This window comes from Aquila chrysaetos, chromosome 5 (assembly GCF_900496995.4).
Source record: "Aquila chrysaetos chrysaetos chromosome 5, bAquChr1.4, whole genome shotgun sequence".
Classification (NCBI taxonomy): domain Eukaryota; kingdom Metazoa; phylum Chordata; class Aves; order Accipitriformes; family Accipitridae; genus Aquila; species Aquila chrysaetos.
In genome coordinates this window covers 72,999,705-73,020,070 of record NC_044008.1, presented here as the reverse complement: position 1 = coordinate 73,020,070, position 20,366 = coordinate 72,999,705, and the positions used below count along the sequence as shown (strand labels likewise).

The 20,366-nt window shown below is 35.5% G+C and overlaps 1 protein-coding gene across 4 annotated transcripts in view; it reads right to left on the bottom strand.

Annotated features, from left to right (window-relative positions):
- CEP112 (centrosomal protein 112) overlaps nucleotides 1–20,366 on the bottom strand; it is a 175,393-nt gene that overhangs the window by 152,046 nt on the left and 2,981 nt on the right. For 3 of the 4 annotated variants that reach the window (XM_030014875.2, XM_030014873.2, XM_030014877.2), the window contains exons 4-9: nucleotides 19,970–20,136; nucleotides 13,175–13,271; nucleotides 11,097–11,138; nucleotides 10,627–10,701; nucleotides 769–816; nucleotides 554–631 (exon numbers count right to left, since the gene is read on the bottom strand). In XM_030014875.2, the coding sequence (XP_029870735.1) occupies nucleotides 554–631; nucleotides 769–816; nucleotides 10,627–10,701; nucleotides 11,097–11,138; nucleotides 13,175–13,271; nucleotides 19,970–20,136 (507 nt within the window). The remainder of the gene's footprint in view (nucleotides 1–553; nucleotides 632–768; nucleotides 817–10,626; nucleotides 10,702–11,096; nucleotides 11,139–13,174; nucleotides 13,272–19,969; nucleotides 20,137–20,366) is intronic. The other variant, XM_030014876.2, reaches the window with a different exon arrangement.

Here is a 20,366-nt window from a genome sequence, read left to right as displayed (position 1 = left end):
TGACCACAGAACTTTACTTTTGTACACGTTCAAAACAAAATAACACAGTATGACAGAATTAGATAGGCAAGCTTTGACAGCAATCTCACCAATTAACAATGTTCAAAAGAAGTAATAAAAAACCAGTATGAAAAGAGGATTGGAGCTAAATGAGGCAAATATAGAAATAATGTAGGTCCTAATAGAAATAAGGTCTAGATCTGCAGATTTTTAAAGGTATGTAGAAAGAAAACAAAAATCCTCACTTAATCAAGGGTTCCATTGCTTCTGTTAAAAGGTAGTTTGGAAAATTCCTAGAATTCAAACTCTTCTACACAAAAAACTCCTTCAAAGGAACAGTAAATGTGTTCGGAAAGTCTTTTTTATTCCCTAAGTAACTGGGAAATACATTAAGTATTTAATGAAAAGCCCTGTCACTTCAGCAAAAATTCTCTTACATGAGATTCTCTGCTATAACAAACTGCTTTGTGAATATCCAGTTTCCAAAGAAAATGCCCTAACTTACTAATTTGGGTGTAATTTTCTTTTTCTGAAAAGACTGAAAAAATCTTACCTCTTTTTCATGCATTCGAAATAGTGCCTGTTCATCACGAAAAGTGCTACTTTTTCCTAGGCCAATTTTGGGTGTCATCTATTGAATGAGAAGTTCAAAACAACTTATTAAGTTCAAAGCAGTAACTCCAAGTAAAATCAATCCTAACCAGAAATGAAAAATATTAAGCACATTTGTTCACCCTTATAAAATATCAAGGGAATATAAATACCTACCAAAGACACTGGCATCGGTTTTTCTCGCAAATATCTTGGATTTTCTAACTGAAAAACAACAAGTTAGAGAAAAAGTAATCATGTTAGCAATGTGTTATTATTTCTTACAAACAGTAAGAAATATCTCCAAATATTCAAAAAGTTTGCAAGGACAACTTTGGGTGCATACTTTGAGAGGTAATCTGTATCAGTGAGGGTATGCTTAACACAGTGACTACATCACTGAAAAGAATAACAATAGAACAGATTTAAGCTTGCCTTTGGACATACACACCAGTTCAAGAACTGCTTTTCACTAGAAAATTTGACTATCTATTAAAATATAGTTAATCTGCAAGTCACCAAAACAGCACCATCTCTAGATACTTGGCTGTACCCTAGAAGTAACACACAAACTAATTTTCCTGTGCATAACTCTTTGTCATTTAGAAGATTTCAATGATCCTTAAGAAAAGCACTCAGCAGAATGCAAAGGTCCAATAACATACTACCATCTTTTGTAAGTTATAGAAATCGCAAATCTTCATAAGGGATCATTTTGTTGGACATGACCTACTCAGTAAGTTTTAAAATTTTAGCATTTCCAAACGCAAATGGATCAAAAATTGCACTTTTTTTTCCCCAAACCCCTGTGGTTGTAAAAATTCCATCAATGCATGTTTTAAAAGAATCTGGCAGCTAAATGCATAGCTTATGCAAAAGATTTCCAACTTTATTGGATAAACTTTCATTTAAATCAGTGCAAAGCTAGAATAAATTTACAGATTACAATGAATTTAATCTAGTGATTTTGGAAAAATTATAGTTGAGTGCATTGAAACTATATCCACACATGTAAGCCATAGAGACAAAACATAAGGAAATAATTCATTAACACTACTGTATAATTAAAGCAGCTCTTTTAATTGCCACTTTTAAGAACTGAATACAAAACATTGTTCACAACCCACTTCCTCTATCTGACAGCTATATCTTTTTAATTTTCTCAGACGATGAGGCTCAAACATCATATCACAGAGAATGCATAACGCCCAAGAAAAGCTTTCAAGGGTATAATCTTGTAAAATGTGGCAGTGAGATTTGGAATAAGAATGTGACTGCAATACACATCTTACAACATTTAGTCTATTTTATTTTTTTTTTTAAAGATTAAATTGATCTATGAGGCATGGCAAATATATCAAATGCTTGGCCTTTCTCAAGTACTATTAAATAAATTTGTGTGTTGAATTTATCAGTGAAAAAGAGGCTTAATCCCTCTGAAACCTCAATTTGATACAGTATTATTATTTATTTCCTGTCCTAAAAGGTTATGTAGGATTTCTATATGCTGTTGAAGAGTCATTTCTCACCCAGAAGTAGTTGTAGACATTTGCATGTTTAACACATACATTCAATTTCAATGAAAAGTATTATCTAATATTTTAATACTATAGCTGAAAGAATAATAAACCCAATAATTTAACAAATAACCTCTTTCTCTTTATTGTCAGTGAGTTTACTAAAACAGATACATTAAACTTTCTTTCACGTAAAGCATCCTGGGCTGTTTTTATTTCGGGGGGGTTTGGTGTCTTGTTTTTTTTAAATATGCCACAACGATTGGCATGCAAAAAACATGGGTAGACATTAGTGACTAAAGGACTCCCATATGCACCTACTGAAAAAAAAAAAAAATTTTGAACACAGAAGAGGAGATCAGTGAGGAGAAGATACAGGAGTGAGAATATCATGGGGCATTAACCACAGAAGATAACAGTGGGGAGAAAAAAAAAAAAAAAAAAAAAAATCAAGAGAGAGAGAGTAGAAAGTACAGAAATTCTAAACCAGAAAAATTTAGGAGGATTTTCTTTGTCCTACACATTTGTACCTACAATAGTATTTTCTATCAAAAATCCTCTAATTTTACTAGTATTATACTCCTCCTTCTAGCTCATTTCGCCTGCTTCCCCATCCATCCCACATGCCTAATCATCACCTGTACAGATACCCAGAACTGAAGGTGGCTTGCCAAAAGTTCAAGGTAGACCCCTGACCTAGCTCCCCAGAAAACCAAGCAGCAGATAACATTGAAAGCCTTCACCAATACCTGGTGGAATTTTGAGACAGCTAAGACTGCAGAACCAAATTTCAAAGGCTTCATTATTTTCCAAAAGCCTTCTCTCTCATGCAAAGTGAATACAATCACCCTTTACTTTTGCTTTTTTAAAGCTAAAAATTATTGTAAATATTTACAATTAATTCAAATAGTTTATCTGACCATGAAATTAAGCTGTTTACAGTCTTCATTTCAAAACCAATCTAAAAAGCTAAGGTATATCCTACTTGTTTATGAGAAATAAGGAAAGTGTGTCTCTAATACTTTGTATGGCCTAAGCCTTGCATTTTTTGATTTTGTAACAGCAGCCATATGTGCTTTGAAGTTAAATGTTCCCACTTTGTTACTTGTTGTGGATTATATCCACTTGAACTGATCTGTAAACATTTAATGCCTCAACATTCATTCTTTTCATGCTGGTCTTCTGCAAAACTTCTTGTTCTCAAAATTATACCACATTAAAGAGGGAATATCACAATAAAGAATGCTGAAAAAAAGAAAAAAGCTTGTATTTATGAGAAACATGCAAATTTAAAAATAATAAGCAAAAGGTCAAAGACAAACCAAAATACATATGTATGAAACTGAAGGACTGCCATGAGAACAGTAAATCACATGCTTTTTTAAGAGTATGAACCAAATAAATGTCATCATGAAAGACATCTTTATTTGAACTAGAATTGAACTGTAACTCGTAAATACCACTTCTTAACAAAAATGGCATTTTGAATTTCTTTGTAGAAAAGATTTTGGATTCTCCTGTTCTATTAGGCAGCCAAACAGACAACAAACCATGTTTCAATTTGTGAGGACTGGCATGATCACCTTCTAGTACTTGAGTCCTCATAAACCAGAGCTGGGAAGGCTCTGGATGATCAGATCGCCATCAACAGATCCCTGTTACTTAACAGAAATAATCTACTTCATGAAAATATACTTATTTACCTAAGTTGAAAAAGGTATGGAAGAAATCTGCATAAAACCCCAGATTCCAATACTGAATTTGAGGCAAATCAGCCATCATTTTCAACTTCAGTATTTTCAATTTCTATTTATTTTAACAACACCTGAAGCGGTCAAAATTAAACAATTTTGAAGTATATAATTTCAAAGCTACCAATGCAAGCAATGAGTGAAGCATTGATAAAAGTAAACCGAGCTGAAACAGTTTCCCCCAAAAGCAAGGACTGTACAGAAAAAGCACAATTTGGAGCACTAAGTACTTCTACAAGACTCATCCTCAAGACATCAAGTATACTTCATCCCTTGGGCTGAAAATAGTGTACAGGCATTATATCTGTCATAGTCCAGAAACTTATACCAAAGCTTCTGGTCTGTTGACACAGCAAATACCACAACAATGACAATGTTAATGTTATGCTTCCATTCTACCTCTTCCGAAGTCACATTTCATTCTTTGGAAGATGTTTATCAAGGCATACTTATCTTCAATAATGCACGACCGTAGCTTATTACGGTTCAGCAACAGAGTCAGAAGGTATGTTGTATATATTAAGATTCAGGAAAAAAACCACATTTGGATCAGTAGGCTTGTTGCACATTCCCCCTTAAGCTTCTTCAAAGACAAAATGTGATTGTTTTCAAAACAAGGATGGAAAAAACACACATGAAAGAGTTAAGAACACTTAAGATTTTGAAATGGTAAACAACTAAACTGAACCTTGCCCTAAGTTCTTACTTTAATCTAACAAACCCAGCCAGCCAGCATGTTCCCTACAGAAATAACTGCTGAGTAGCTTCAGGAAATTTGAGTAAGGACATTCTTATCTAACATCATAATTTGTAGGGAAGTTCACTTTAATGCTGCTTCTGCAGTCTTAGTGGAAGGACATTAAAGCACATGAAGATTGTTTGTCAGCATGGAAGTTGAGTTTATTTTTTGAAGTCACAACACCACTTGGAGTTCACTGTGGGAAAGTTTTTACAGTGTTGCTGCCCTCCAACGCCACAACATATACAGTAGGTATGTTTATAGTAAGCAGACAGACTAAGAAACCAAACAAAAGATAATCAAATGGTTTGTACAGAAATGGTTGAGCTTAACTAGACTGGAAAGACACAGGCAGATGTGAGCCAAGTACACAAAACAGGCATAACATATACTGTTGCTGTAGCCACCCAAGAATTCTCTATGCTTCCATCTACTTTAACCCTGTGTTACATATAATTTCTCCAAGAAAGGAGAACATAATGAAAGCCACTGACCGTGGAATTTCTCTGGTCTAAGTTCTCTTAAACCTTTATTAGGCAGTAACATTTCCCATGCTAAATTCTTCTGGGCAAGACTTGAGTGTCCAAGTTCTTTGTATTGAAGATCCTACGTCACTTCTGGGTAAAAGCTAAAGAGGTAATTCTTGTCCTGGCTGAATTCCAGTGATGAAAAATTATGTTCTCCTTGATAAAAAAATCCTTTGTTATTTCTCCAGGGTACAACCTCTTTGTATGCTTTCTACCTAAAATGAAGTGCTGAATTTCCTGGGATGTTTAAAAGAGTTGCTTTGTCATACCTAAAATTGGCTGCAATTCAGTGACAAATCAAACTGTATCAGAAGCATCATAAAAAAAAATATATATATATAGGCAGGTCAGGTAAGAATATGCAGGGGTTTCATTCATCATTGTTCCTTTACATAACTTAGATTTTCTATCCAAAAACTGTGTTTGTCTACAATCTAAAAAGCTTAACAAGAGGAAAAAAAGAAAAGAAAAAAAAAAAAAGCAGGTTTAATTCCGTTACCCAGCAAGCTTCTTTTCCTGACACTACATATATTTCACAATATTCAATTATTTTTTGAGACATAACTAAAGGGAAGGTGAGGATATCCCATTTATGAAGCTTACTAAATTTGCAACAACATGCAGAAGTTTATTGACAGCTATTAATAAGATAGTTGAGGGATTTTTATTATATTCTAAAATAGCTAAAGAATGACAAAGAAAGTTCAAAGTAACAACATGACCAAAGATTACTTGCATTTGTCTAGACTCCTAGCTCTGAAACTTTTCCCTTCAAATGGCAATACAAAAGGATTTCTTCTTTCCTACATTGCAAATGCAACTTCAAGGTATGAGGACTTAAATAAAGGATAGTCCCTACATCAGTTTAGATAAGAGTCAATAAGGGCTAAGAAAACCACATTTTTATAATGTATTTAAGATTAGCTTATATTAGTATTCCATGTATGAAAGGCAAATTTATCACAATCAAAACTCACCTTTTTTGTTTTTTTTTTGTTTTTTTTTTTTTTTAAACATTTCCCTACACATGACTAGAATCTAAAGAACTTGAACAATAAAATGTTTGATAGGGATAATCAGGAATGCTGCAAGGCAAATGGAAAAATTCTTTTATTATGCATGAGAAGCAAAAATATTAGCAAAGTAATGCAACAGTCTTACTTCTCATGTAGAAAATGTTTTTACTACTACTAACAAATATCTGAAGCTTCCATATTACAGTCTGTTAAGTTTGACCTCTCTGCTTAGTAGAGAAATCATAAGATTATTTCCCAAAAATTTTCACAATATTTTTAATAATGATAAAAAAATCTCAGCCACTGATGTAAGCATATCATAAAAAGTGAAAAACACATTTAGTATGTGACCTTAAAAATACATGACCTTTGAAGGAGAGGAAATTTAGAATGTATCAAAGAAGTAGAAGCCCAAAAGATAAGGGTAAAAATAAATTAACAGTTTATAACAGGTCATTGTGATCCAGACAAGCCTATACTGGAACAGTGAAGGCTTAGCAACTGGAAGATGCTAAGCTTTTCTCACCTTTATGCAGAGCACCTATATAGATATTTGCAGATTCTGGAATAAACCCACATTCTCCATATATACTTACTTGAAATAAGAATAGCTTCCTCAAATTTTAAAGACTCTTACCGAGAAAAATCCTTGTATAACAACTTGTCCAAAATTCCCAGGATCAGCTCTGTGCCCATCATTGCAAGAAAAATGTACAGAAGCACACATTCTTTGCTAGACTAGCAATCTTGATTCACCATTTATTCCTTGACACACAAGTAAAACTAAAAAAAAACCCCAAGGAAATTTTGAAAAGCTTTTTAAAAACAACTGTTCTTTATATTAGGCAGTTCAAAGTAAAAGTCATTCTGTATTTCCTTTCCTAACTGTCCTCCGCTACTGAAGTATTCTTTTGGGGCAAGGGTCTTCCGTATCTGAGGTGGGATCACTTATAAATTAAGTTTCTCAAACAGTCTACAAATGCGGCTAGCAATTAAAAGATAGCTAGATGCTCCTTTGGCAATATAAATGCTTACAAATAATAGCAGTCACATCTTACGCTCAAACCTTATAGATTCTGAAGTGCTGCCATTGTTTAGTAAACTTTTTTTTTTTCATTTTTAATAATAACTATTCTTTAAGTACAAAACTCTACTTAAAACTTCCTGACCCTTCAAGAACCCACTGGAGGCCGTAATCCATAGCAGGAAAAAAATGTTCAACAGCAAACGCTTGTAGAACTCTCTTTTACAGCCTCAAGTCCCCTTTGTCGGGTAACTCCCAACAAGTCTTACCAGGCAATCAAAGTCTCTCATTAGGGACTTGTTTAATTACCATCCCTGGAGAAGAGACTTGAAAAACTGATTTATGTGTCACGGTAGCCAATTTGTTATCCAAGAGAGCTCCTATATCAGTGGAGGATCATCACAGTTTAATAACCATCCATTATCAACACAACATGATTGCAAACTGGAATTTCAATTAGAAAAACAAATAAAAAACAAATAAAATTAGAGATAAGTAAGCAGGCAGATCAACACCGATATAAAAATGCTGGATATAAAGAGATTCTTTGTCAGCATCAATTGGAACAATTTGTAAAATGGCCATGAGCAAGCTTCCCCTTAAATCAGCTTTAAAAGCTCAAGGTATTACAACTATCTGCTCATAAAATCCAGGTATTTATACAGCCCAAATATCCAAAATCTGCAAGTGACTGCTTGCACATTTGTTTCAGACACCTGCATAGCACTTTCGCAAATTGGAGTTGAAAAGCTGAAGTTGAAGCTATTGAAAAGCTTTCTGAAGATCCTCTCTCCCCACTTTACAAAACTACAGTTCCTGAAAAATGTATTCATCTAAGTCTGGAAGTCCTAGAAATTGATCTTGTATTACTCTATAAAAGATAAGGAGCTCCAAGGAGCAGTAACATGCACCCAGACTAACATTTTCACTAATCTCCACGTTCAGTTTGGAGAAAGCAGTCAGGCAGCTCCCAGATTGTCTCAACATCAAGACCTCTTTCTCTCTCAGAAGTAAAGCAAGCAAGCAATTTGCATTTAGAATGCTAACAGGCACCAAACCAGCAAGAGAAACACCAAGAAGCACACAAAAAAGTTAACGTTCTGTCTTATCATTTATGTTTTTACTGAAGAGAACTTAGCCATCAATGCAAAACATTGAGTGCAATAGGCAAGATTTTTTAAAGCTGTCATATCCCTCTGGACTGACAATAGTGTAGGAAGACTAAGGATTATTTGGTAACTGATTAAAATGACAACATGAAAATACATCACTTTATTTTTAAAAAAACAAAGCTGAAGTATTTCATTAGAAACTAGCTCTCACACCCCTCCTATCTGCTGCCCTCTCTCCCAAACACAACTGAGTGAGCTCTCAACCTGTGAGAATAAGCAGAAAATAGAAAAAAGAGAAAAAACCTCTTTCATAAAATAAAAGTTATCTTAATAAAATTAAATCATTATGAGGATATTAGTCCTAATCAAATAGGTTAAAGATTTGGTGGTACAGGGGAAAGGGTTAAAAAAGACAAAACAACACAACACAAAAATATACAATGGCATATAGCTACAGAGAGAAGGAACTTCATTATGACCTTAGAATCGTCATTGACTAATACCACAGAAAATACAACCAAGGGAATAAAGTCATATTTTAATTTAAAGCTACTGTTACAATAAAACTTAAATTCATCTAAGATGTCTAGGTCCAAAATACTTGATTAACTGCTCAGGGACAACACATAGATCAAGCCCCACATATTAAATTTGTACACGCAAACATCAAAGATTAACACAGATTTGCATCAATCTTAGCTAGCAATTTTTTCATCTCCCCTTATAAAAATATATTTACTGCTTCACTGTATTTACCTCTTGCATGACACCAGCCCAAAAATATAGAGAATGTGTTCAAATCCCAAGAAAAGCTTGAAAATAGATTTGATTTTACAGAAGTGTTTACAAAAGTGGTTTAGTCTGTCTGGTTTCAGCTGGGATAGAGTTAATTTTCTTTCTGGTAGCTGGTATAGTGTTATGTTTTGGATTTAGTATGAGAATAATGTTGATAACACACTGTTTTCAGTTGTTGCTAAGTAGTGTTTAGACTAAGGCAAGGATTTTTCAGCTTCTCATGCCCAGCCAGCAAGAAGGCTGGAGGGACACAAGCAGTTGGGAGGGGACACAGCCAGGGCAGCTGACTCAAACTGGCCAAAGGGATATTCCATACCATGTGACATCATGCCCAGTATATAAACTGGGGGGAGTTGGCCTGCGGGGGGAATCGCTGCTCGGGAACTAACTGGGCATCGGTCTGCGAGTGGTGAGCAATTGCATTGTGCATCACTTGCTTTGTATATTCCAATTCTTTTATTAGTATTATTGTCATATTATTATCATTATTATTTTCTTCCTTTCTGTCCTGTTAAACTGTCTATCTCAACCCACGAGTTTTATTTTTTTTTTCCGATTCTCTCCCCCATCCCAGTGGGTGGGGAGGGAGGGAGCGAGCGGCTGCGCAGTGCTTAGTTGCTGGCTGGGGTTAAACCATGACAGAGTCTAAAAAAAATTTTTAATACAGATTAAAGTCCTCCTAGCTGTAAATATGGAAAGCTTTGGGGAGGTATCTTCTACATTTTTTCTGAGATCCAATAAATACTAGTTCTGAAGTTATTGAGCTGTCCAAGAAAGTACTCCTCCTCATTCCATCCCCACAGTAGGTTCTCTTTCAGAAACTTTAGTTTTGATATATCGAAGTCAGGACAAATCTCAGCATTGTAGCAAAAGTACCATATTCACAAACATATTCCAAAGCCAAGGCCACACACAAACGTAAGCCAAAAGTACTGCAGAAGCTTCCACAAAGGTAGATTCTTTCCTCAGCAAAGCAAATTTGCAAAGACACACTATTCCTTCCGTAAGTAAGAGCCACAGAGCTGGTCTAAAGATTCTAATTACTAAAAGGGAAGGAAAGAGGTTAACACACTGAAAAGCCTCCTGAACACTTCCAAAAGGAGGCAAACTGGCAAAAAAAATGTTGAGTTGTATTAATGGCTTGCAAACTCTGTATTCCTTAAAAAAAAAAAAAAAATTAAAAAAAAATACAGAAAGCCAAACTCTTCTTTCATTTATACAAGCATAAATTCAAAATAATATTACCAAGTTACAACGAAACAGTCTGAATTTCTACCAGAGTAAGACAGTTGGTTTTGAGCAGCAGGTGTTATTATTTTGATTTATCAGTAACTATATTAAATACAATAAAATTATTATTGCTTAAAAATGAGGCATTTTTAATGTTTTCTTAAGATGACATGTATTCGTAATTAACCTTTCTAAGCTTTAGCAATTCATTTCTAAAAGACTCATTCCTACATGAAGTTTTGTTGTCTAAACTCAGATATGCAGACTACATTACTAAGGAGTTTTCATTTCAAGTCAATAAATAATGTACTCTGTTTATTTTACCCCAAGATTCCAACTATGGAGACGTGCTTCAAGGTCACTGTCATCCAAAGAAATGGTTTTTTTATGACGATGGTCCTGGAACATAAAAAAAGTCAAACAAAATATCAGAAGAGCTAGCAGATACATAGTCTAAAAAAAAAAAAAAACAAAACAAAAAAAAAAAAACCAAAAAAAAACAACCACCAAAAACTTCTCATTGACTTGGCCATACCTACACTGCACTTCCTAACAGTGTCGTGATACCTCTGACAGCTTTAATCTAAATAGTTCAGTTACCAGTAGGATACTGTGCTAAGAAAGGAATTCAGAGGATAAATTAGCCTGCCTCCTCACTTTAATGTTGTTCTTTATTTTACTTATTACCAAAGCAACAGCCTCTTTTACAAAGGGTGAGTTTACTAAACAAAAATCAAAATACTCCATTCTTCAGGCAACATACTTATTCAAGAAATGATCCATCGCCACAGTACCTTTTTGGGGCTAATCCAGAATTCAGAGATCACCTGATCAGCCTCCAAAAAAAAAAAAAAAAAAAAAAATTAAAGGAAACCACAGCAAGGCAGGGGTAGTTACAGTGGGCAAAACTGCAAAAGCAGAGGACAGAGTTGCTGCTGCCCAGCTCAAGGCTATGGGTCCTCTGCAGAAACAATTTCCAACATTCAGTAAGACTGTAGTTATTGTTGCTCAAGGCTATGTCTTTCAGAAGTTTTTCCTGTAGGATAACAGTAACTACTGATTGTATTTAATGTAACAAACAGGGGAGCTGGTACAGAAAATTTTCCTTAACTGAGACATAACACTATTTAAAAAAATAGAACATTGAAGCATGAATTACTTTGTCTCGTGAAGTTTTGTTAGCAAGAGCTTTGTGTATTGGCATGCAAGTACCTCTATTTTAAATCTGTTCATTCATTATGAACATACAGTGAATGGAGCTTTGACTTCAGCTAATCAACACTTGGTTGAGGCAGATCTTAATGTTTCTTAAAAGACTCCCTGTTCCTCTACCTGCGCCTGAATTATGCCAGAACATCTGTGCGTCACTGACAACAGAACAAGATACTATTTGTTCCAGCCAGCCAAACGTTCATCAAACCGTTTGGCAAAGCAAGAGAGGATTATTTCACTTAAAAGCCCTTTTAAAGCTGTAATCACAGTAGAATGCAGTATACGGAGCTGAAGAACTATGAAGCACAGTGATTTGTCTAACATTGCCCTGGAAGCCTGTGGCAGAGCCAGGAACAAAAAAAATAAACAAAACAAAACAACAAAAACAAACAAACAAAACCTTTAAAGCCCCAAATCCAGGTTTCAACTGAAGGGAATTCTTTTCTTTACAATAACTGTTCCATAAGAAATATTTCTTCAAGTAAAACAAACGGGAAACCAATAAGGAGAAATTTAGTAAATCCAGCATCTGTTTTTATTTTTTATTTTTAATTATGGCATTTCTTTTTAAAATTACATTTGCATATATACAATCAACACACACATAAGTACATCCATACCAACCAGAGTCTAGAGCAGAGACATTCAATTTTTGCCCATAGACCTTTTGTAGCCTGCCATGATAAAGCATCCCCTTGCTAGTCCTCTATTCCAAATGCATAGCAGAACACAAATTTCCTCAGAAAGATAGACCTCAGAAGCAAGCTTCCAGTTTATCCCACTTGCACTTCATGTCCTCGTAAGCTCTTGATTGTGCCCAGTAAGAAGGGTAAGAACAGTCTATATGAATCGCTCAGGTGTCAACAGCCCACTTCCAGCTGCAGTCTCTCTAAACTGTTCCTCTGATACAATCAAAAATAACTGTGGGCAGACCTACAATGTACATACAGCAAATTCAGTGTTTCATGGAGGAACAAGAGCTATTATAGATGCACTGGCTATGGTGAAGGAACCACAAGAGACAGACCTCTCCAGTAATAAAGACTGGGCACTACAAGGCTACAGAACACATTCACAAAGGAAAACAACATACTTGTTGATAACACATATTTGTCAGGAGTAATTGTCAGTTTAAATGCTTGCAATTATACATACAATATCATTAAATATTTTGGACTAAAAGGGTTTTACATGAAGTCTGTTTAGTGTCCTTCCATCAGCCATAATGCTAGTTGTGGAAAGTTTGATAAAACAAACTATCCAAAATTCACTCTTTCAGAGGTCAACCATCATTAAACAGAGCCAAAGACATCTATGCAGCTTTCTTTAATCTACTATTGCAAAATACAAGATGATGTCAATACAGTCAGTTTGCCAAGGCTAGGGAAAACAGTGCAGCAGACATTAAACACACTACACTAAACAGAGGTCAACCATTCGGATGAATTGAGAGCATCCTACAAGAAATTCTTTTCCCCTGCACTTGCAGAGGGCAGATTTTGATGAGCTTTAGTCCTTCCTATCACTCCTTCCCAAATGTCCGCACTTGTACACAGGGAGCATGACTCATGCAATTAAAAACAACAGCTTTATGGGGATATACAAAAACAATTCATTGAAACTAGAGCAAGTTTTATGACAAAAAGGAGAAGCATCTTACAGACAGTGGTGTGGCTAGGTTATCTTCATCTGTCCGGTGAGGAGGACTCATAGAATGTGATCTTAATACTGGCTTCTCATTGTACTTGAATCTTTCCCTGTTATTAACAAAAAGATTAAGCAGAAAGAAAAGAATTCATTTTCAACAACTTGTGGCACACACAGGATGTTAATCTTAAAATAAAATCTTTTAAAATACACAAGAGAAAATAATTGTCAAGTTGTAAAGATCAAAAATAGTAGAATAAGAAAAAGAAAAAATTCTTATTAAAGGCATGTTAAAGGCAAACAAAAGCCTTCAGCATTCCATTAAAAAAACAACACCCAAAAAACCCCACACCAACAAAAACACCAGAAATATCACGTACATCACAGTATATTAAAAAGTGTTCTTTGCATTCCTGTTACTGCATGACCCAACATCTCCCAACAGATTTTAGAATAAATCCAAGGCTGATCTAGGAGAACTTTTTTGAAACAAAACTGCTAAGCATATGAGACAGCACAGGATAAAGTCCAGCAACTCAAAGAAAAAGGAATTAAGGTGATGGTTGGCCACAGCATAGCGGAGAAGACTTTTAAGACCAAAAAAATAGGAGGTTAAATAAAGGTATATCTTCATATAACTTACAAACCTGAAGACAAGGGCAAGAACTGCACATACAGCTCAATAGAAAAGCAATGACTTGAAAGGCCAGGGTGGACAGTAACATGTCAAAGAAACAAGTCATAAAGATTGTATTAGTTGCATTTCATTTCAGCTCTATTTTAGGGACTAAAGTGGTACATATGGGGGGATGGTAAAGAAAGGGCCACAAGACAGGATACAAGTACAGCATGAACAAGTACTCTGTCCGGTAGAAAAAAAAGAGTGGACAGGGATTTTCTGGAAAATTTTTGTCATAAACAAGGAACAAAAGGAAATTAAGAATAGCATATAGGTGAAGATAACCTTCACTGATGCACCTGGTCAACTGACCTTTCTCAACTATAAAACAGTGAAAGAAAAGAACAGCCTGGAACAAAATAAAATAAAAATTGTAAGATTTTATTAGATAGGTTGATATAGCAAAAGATCCAAAACAGTAGCAAAACACCCTTCAGCATATACTCCAATGTCAAATCCACACGTATTAAAGCAATCGAAAACTCCTGTTAGCCCATTCACCTTCCTATGACTAGCTATAATGTATTAAAACCAACTCAGACCATTAAAATACCTTTCATTCCTTCCATCCAGCAGCAAATTAGACAGTAAGTTATGCCAAAAAGACACTGAGACAAATTAAGTGTTTATGAACAGAAAGACAACTGTTGCATGTACAATGTAAACTAGTCACTTCTAGGAAGACAAACACAGACAAACTTTTCATAAAGCACACCGCCCCAGCTTTCATCAAAACAGCAGGGAACAGTGAAGTATAACAACTGGGAGCATACCTTCCCTTCCAGCACCAATAAATACCAACAACATATATGGATGCAAAATAACAATTACAAAGCAGTAAATAGTTTAGATAAGCAAAGTCTTAGAGGTAAAAAAAAAAGATCAAAAGAAATATAATAATACAATGACTGTCTCTAGCATTCCAAATCATGCATTTCTTACCAAGATTTCTTTTGACACAAAGTTATCTTTCATTAAAAGGAGACAAATCTTTGCCTGTCAGGAAATCTGCACTTTTATCAGACTTCTTTTCTGAAGAATACTCAGGTTACCGAACAATTCAATAAAGTTCCAATTGTTTAAAATGAAAGAAAACAGAATTCATGCCCCTATGATTAAGAGATTAAGGAATATCAATAAATATTCAAACCAACTCAAGTTACCTGTAGTATTCTTAAATCGACAAAATGGGGAAAAAAAAGCCTAGGTATATGTTTAGTTCTATATTTGCTATTTTGAAGAGGAACTGAAAAGGAAGTCCCTTTACTTGATTCTGTCAACAGCATTTGAAAAGACTGTTAAGGATGGACCTCAATTTTGCTCATATCAAGCATATACTACCCATTCACTCCCTCTTCCAGCCTTCTGCTAACATGATTCAGGCTCCAGAAATCACAAGATTATTTCTTTTTCCTCCCATGACAGGTGAGTGGAGAATGGTCAGCCTTGACACCAGCCCTGTGACCTCCTGCTTCAGCCAAAACAGTGAATTAGCATGGGAGAAGGAAGCAATTTGCTGGTAATAAAGGAGATTAGTAAATAATTTCCTACTAGGAACAAAGTAAGGGAAACTCACAGGTTCCTCCTGGTACAGCACAGCTACACACTAACCTTTAACAATGTTTTTCAGGCATAATCTATAAACATACGGTAGAATTTTCCTATGGGGTCAGAAAGACCAGGTTTCTGTTCAAACCAAACTACACATTCCTAAAACCAATTCTCTCGTGTTTCAAAATAAAGATACACCTTTCTAGCACCAGCTGGCTTGGTCTTATTCATTTACACCCTAGTTTGCAAGTAAGGTTTGTCTATCTATTTTTTATTTAGCCAGATAAAAAACATCTTACAGAAAAGCCAAAATCTTCATACATAGAAGTATGTATTGCAAGATAAAAACAACTATGTAAAAAACTTCTCCATTTGTTTGCTTCTTTTAAAGGAGAGAATCTTGAGATAAATAAACATCAAAAAATTACTCAAACATTTCTCACTGACATTATCTATTTTGCCCTGAGAAAATGTTGTAGTCTGTCTGTAAGAACTGAGTCGCAGTTGGAATGCAAAATTTTTATCCAACTACACATATTGCATGCCTATGGAGACAGGTTTCCTAATACACATGCTGAGTAGCAAGACAAGTCTAATGTAACAAGATCGCCACCTGGTGGCTCTCTCTACAAACTGCAGATTCCAGAAATATTTACATCTTTACCTGCACTGATAGCTCATTCAGAACTGTAAAAACAAAGACAGGATCTATACGTTGAGTATAGCTAACATCTTAATATAGACACATGTAAATCAGTATTAAATAAGCTATTTCTACAAAACATAACAGCTGAAACATTTACCTTCAATATTTCTTCCTGCATAATTCACGCATTTAACATTAAGTTTCTCATCGCTGTGAAGATTAATTTATGTAATCTACAGAGCTACCAAAATTTCTCACTGCCAACACCAGTTCAGATTTCCTTAGACACAGCTCCATTCTTGGTACGAGTACCCATTAGCAGAGCCATGCCCATACAGTTCAGTTTCACTTAAAGATTTCTTTAAACCAGTAACTTATTCCATCATGTTTACTTGCTTCTGCTGGCATGAAATACTATGCAATATGGGTCTCCAGAGAACTCACCAGAGCCTTGGGAACCATCTGTTGATCACCAGTGTAGGTATTGCTGCAGTCCCACAGGACAAAAAAGAAAAAGTAAAGGAAATAAAGCTTCACTACCCCACCCATGACTTTGGGAACTTTTCCAGACCAAGCTGAATCTTAGGTTCAGATACTGAATGGGAAAAGGGGTCAGATTTCCAATATTCTACTATAATCCAGGTAGCAAAGAGAGAAAAAATATGGCAAAGAATACAAGGGACAGAGTAGGCAGAACGGTATCTCAGCCTTCCTCAAAGAGGGACAAGCACCAGTTGGATGCAGAGGGAGGAGTATGCTGCCTCATCACATTCAAGTAACACCCCAGCTGAGAGAACAAGTAAGGAATTCAGAGGAATTGGGTATATTTTTATGCCGCAAATATGGCCTTGCAGAGATACCAACATGCTAGATTGGGCGTAATAGGGGAAAGTTGTGCTGATATTGCTTTATTGCTTCTAATACCCAGAGTGATACTTTATTATGATGGTCCTACTCCCAGCAACCAACACAAATCTGATCAGATCTATGCCGGCTATCTTGACATGGCTCAACATTATCTAACACAGATTTAGCTGAGGTCTCAAAAAGCATTTCCAAAGCATAATACATTCCTTATTTTCAAAAGGTCAAACCTAATTTTTTTTAACTGAGGGTATTTGGACAGCTCTTCTCAACAGTTCTTTGTATCACCAAGTCTAAGGCAGTAATACGGTAACACAGCTGGCAATTTCTCCACTCTCCACCTTTGTTTCTTACACCGCAAGTCTGCTATCAAAACCACAGGCTCATATCAGACAAAACATTTGAGTGTAAGTAACCAGAAGACCCCTTAGTATTAACACCATAGGACTCAGAAAAAGGAGATGCCTCAGTCCTAAGAGCAACTTTTTAAATGACTCTTAAAATTACACATAGTTAATGGATACATAAGAGGAAAAGTTTCGCAATACTCAGTGTCAACGTGACGTAACTTGCAAGACTGCCTATCTGTCATCTATCCAAATCACAGCTGAAAAATTAGAAAACACAAGACTGCACTATGATATATAGCATAAACATCAGTGTGCCTAAAAAAATAAAAAGAACATCTGATAACCACTTATGAAAAAAATAAGTGAACACATAAAAAAAAAGCATTAAACTTCTGAAACAAAACCTGTGAGCATATTTATAATGCAATGAAACCAAACCATATGTTTCATATAGAAGTAGAGCAAACACTTACTTCCTCTTGTACAGAGCCTACTAAGTTTTGAATAATATTCACGCTCTACCTCTAAGAGTGCTTTTTTTCACCAAGGATTTCAGAGAGTTTAAACATTAACTAAACTTCGAAATGAGCAAACAAGTGGCAATTCCATCCATGATTGAAATGCAGCCACATAAAAAAAAAAAATGGAACATAGATCTTGATAATCAGTGCAAAGTCGCACTGCATAAGAAAAACTAGAAAGAAAGTAAATACTTAAGAACAGAATGTAGATTGAACTAAAATTTACCTAAGATTCCCACAAAATAGGACAGGAAAAAAGCCTATGATTCTCAACAGCATCTAACTGACAAGCTTGGCACACCTTCAATACTGCAGGGACATTTTTCTAAGCCAACAGGAAAAGAAGCCTTAATAACCTGATACATTTCATCCCTTTACCTGCTCTGTAAACAGCTCTATACCCAACTGATTAGAACTAAGGATGCAGCTTAAGCTTACTGGCTCCTGCAAACGTACAGAAAGAGACTGTCCAATGGATTGTCATAACAAGGTGCAGCTACAGATACTCAGGATTCTGATGTACAGCTGCAAATGAGCAATACTGAAATGTTTGCGTTATCCTAATGACAAACATCCAGGATCTAGGCATAGGGAGTGCTAGTCACCAACAAAGCACATGTATTTGTAGTAGACAGCATGATATAAATCAAAACATTTTAAATCAGAGAGATTGTTCAGACAAGGACGGAGTCATTGCAAACAATCCTCCCCACACAGGAGAACAAAACAACATGGCAGAGTATCCCACAGGCAGCAGCTCTGATTTTTAGCCTCATAAGTTTTAACAAGTATAGCTGGTCCAGTCTGACCTTCTGTAATCCAAGATTCATGAGGCTTACAGGAAATATAAAGAAATCTTGCTATTTCGTAAAGAAGCCACGATGAAACACAAGCCAAGCAGATAAGTGTGTAATAAGAACTAACATGCACGCAAAAAGATGGATCAAATCCCTCTTTCTTTGTACGCATCTAACTTGTCTTCCTTTGTCACAGAACAGCAACACTTGCTTATCTGCAGGGAGCCACTATTCTGTTTCCTCTACAAAAAAAAAAATCTGTGAGCAACAATGATAGAACATCCTTTAAATCTACCAGCTGTATGCTTGTTTATATTTCTATTCTCTATAGAAAAAAAGCCATTAAAAACTTTTTGATATAAAAGCTCCTTTCAGCATTATGACCTTAGACTACAACTCTTCTTTTTATATGTTTACTCTCCACACATTTTTTGTCATTTGCTTACTGTATGTTCCTTTTATTTTGAACTGTATAGAAACTGTATAGATTAGTCCACCTCAGCTTCATTAGTTAATACCACTTTCCAGTTTCCATACATCAGCATGCAGAAAACAGGACTGCACGGGAACTCCATGGGGACAGCAACTGTTCTGATCTATTTTAAGAAAAATCTGGCCTGAGAGTCTTCTGCATCTATATAGTCTTTTACCACATCACTTCTTCCTTACTGCCTGTCCATATTTGTCTGCGCTTCCCTCTCCCAGTTAAGTAATTTTGTATGAATTCTGCCTCTTGCCTTGTGACCACTGTGCTTTGCCACCATAATATCTGAGGTCTGAAAAACACAACCAGAATACCAGCTTATTTGATAGATATTCACAATGTCAAAACAATCGCTATTATCTACTCTTGAAGTCTACAGAGTATGTTACCAAGTCTACAGAAAGTATTAACATGAAGAGAGATAAGGGTGCAAAAAAGTGGACCGTGACCATTTCTACATTAGCAAACAGGCTCTTTGTGCAAATCATGAGCACCCCATGGTAACCACCAGTCCAAATCACCTCCAAAACTCTCTCTTCAGTTGCTGCTGAATTTCTGAAACTATCAGTTTGGCCTATTGATTTTCCATGCTAAGTGTCTGTAACTGAAAGGGCAAGGAGAACGAGAGGAAGGGAAAGAGGATAGAGCTATAGGACATGGAAGAAGACTTACAGAAGCCAGAGAAGACGACATGATGGAGGAATGTAATAACAGAGAAGTATAAAAGTTATCATTAGGTTAGAAGCCATTACCAGAGTTTCTGTATATAAAGTACAAACGCTGTATTCAAGATGAGTCCATGAGGGAGTGCAATAAATTCATACATACAAATTGAAACATACAGACAGAGCTTATGAAATCAAACAACTATTAAATATGAATCAAATACTGAATAAAGCAAATACAGAAATCTTACCCATATGTAAGTGGTGTTGCTAAAGAGGATTCCTCTCTAGAAGATATCTTCCACGATTCCTCCTGCCTAGATTCACTGTTTCCTAGTTCTCCCATTACCCAGTCAGGTAAGCAGTCTGGGCTACTACTCCGAACTCTTGTTGAATTTGGTTCATCAAAATAAATTGACTATAATTGAAATAAATGCAAAATCAACACTAGAATATATTTACACAAATATCTCCTTTACACTATTAATGTTGTTTCTTGCACGAATATCTGCAGTATAAGAATTCTTTTTCCAATGAAGTCAGTGAGGTGTGCAAACATTACCTTTCCAAACCATGGAAATTAGTACAACAGGCAACGGTGTAAACGTTTTCCAGTACTTTGCTTCTTTCAGTATGGGTAATTTTAGC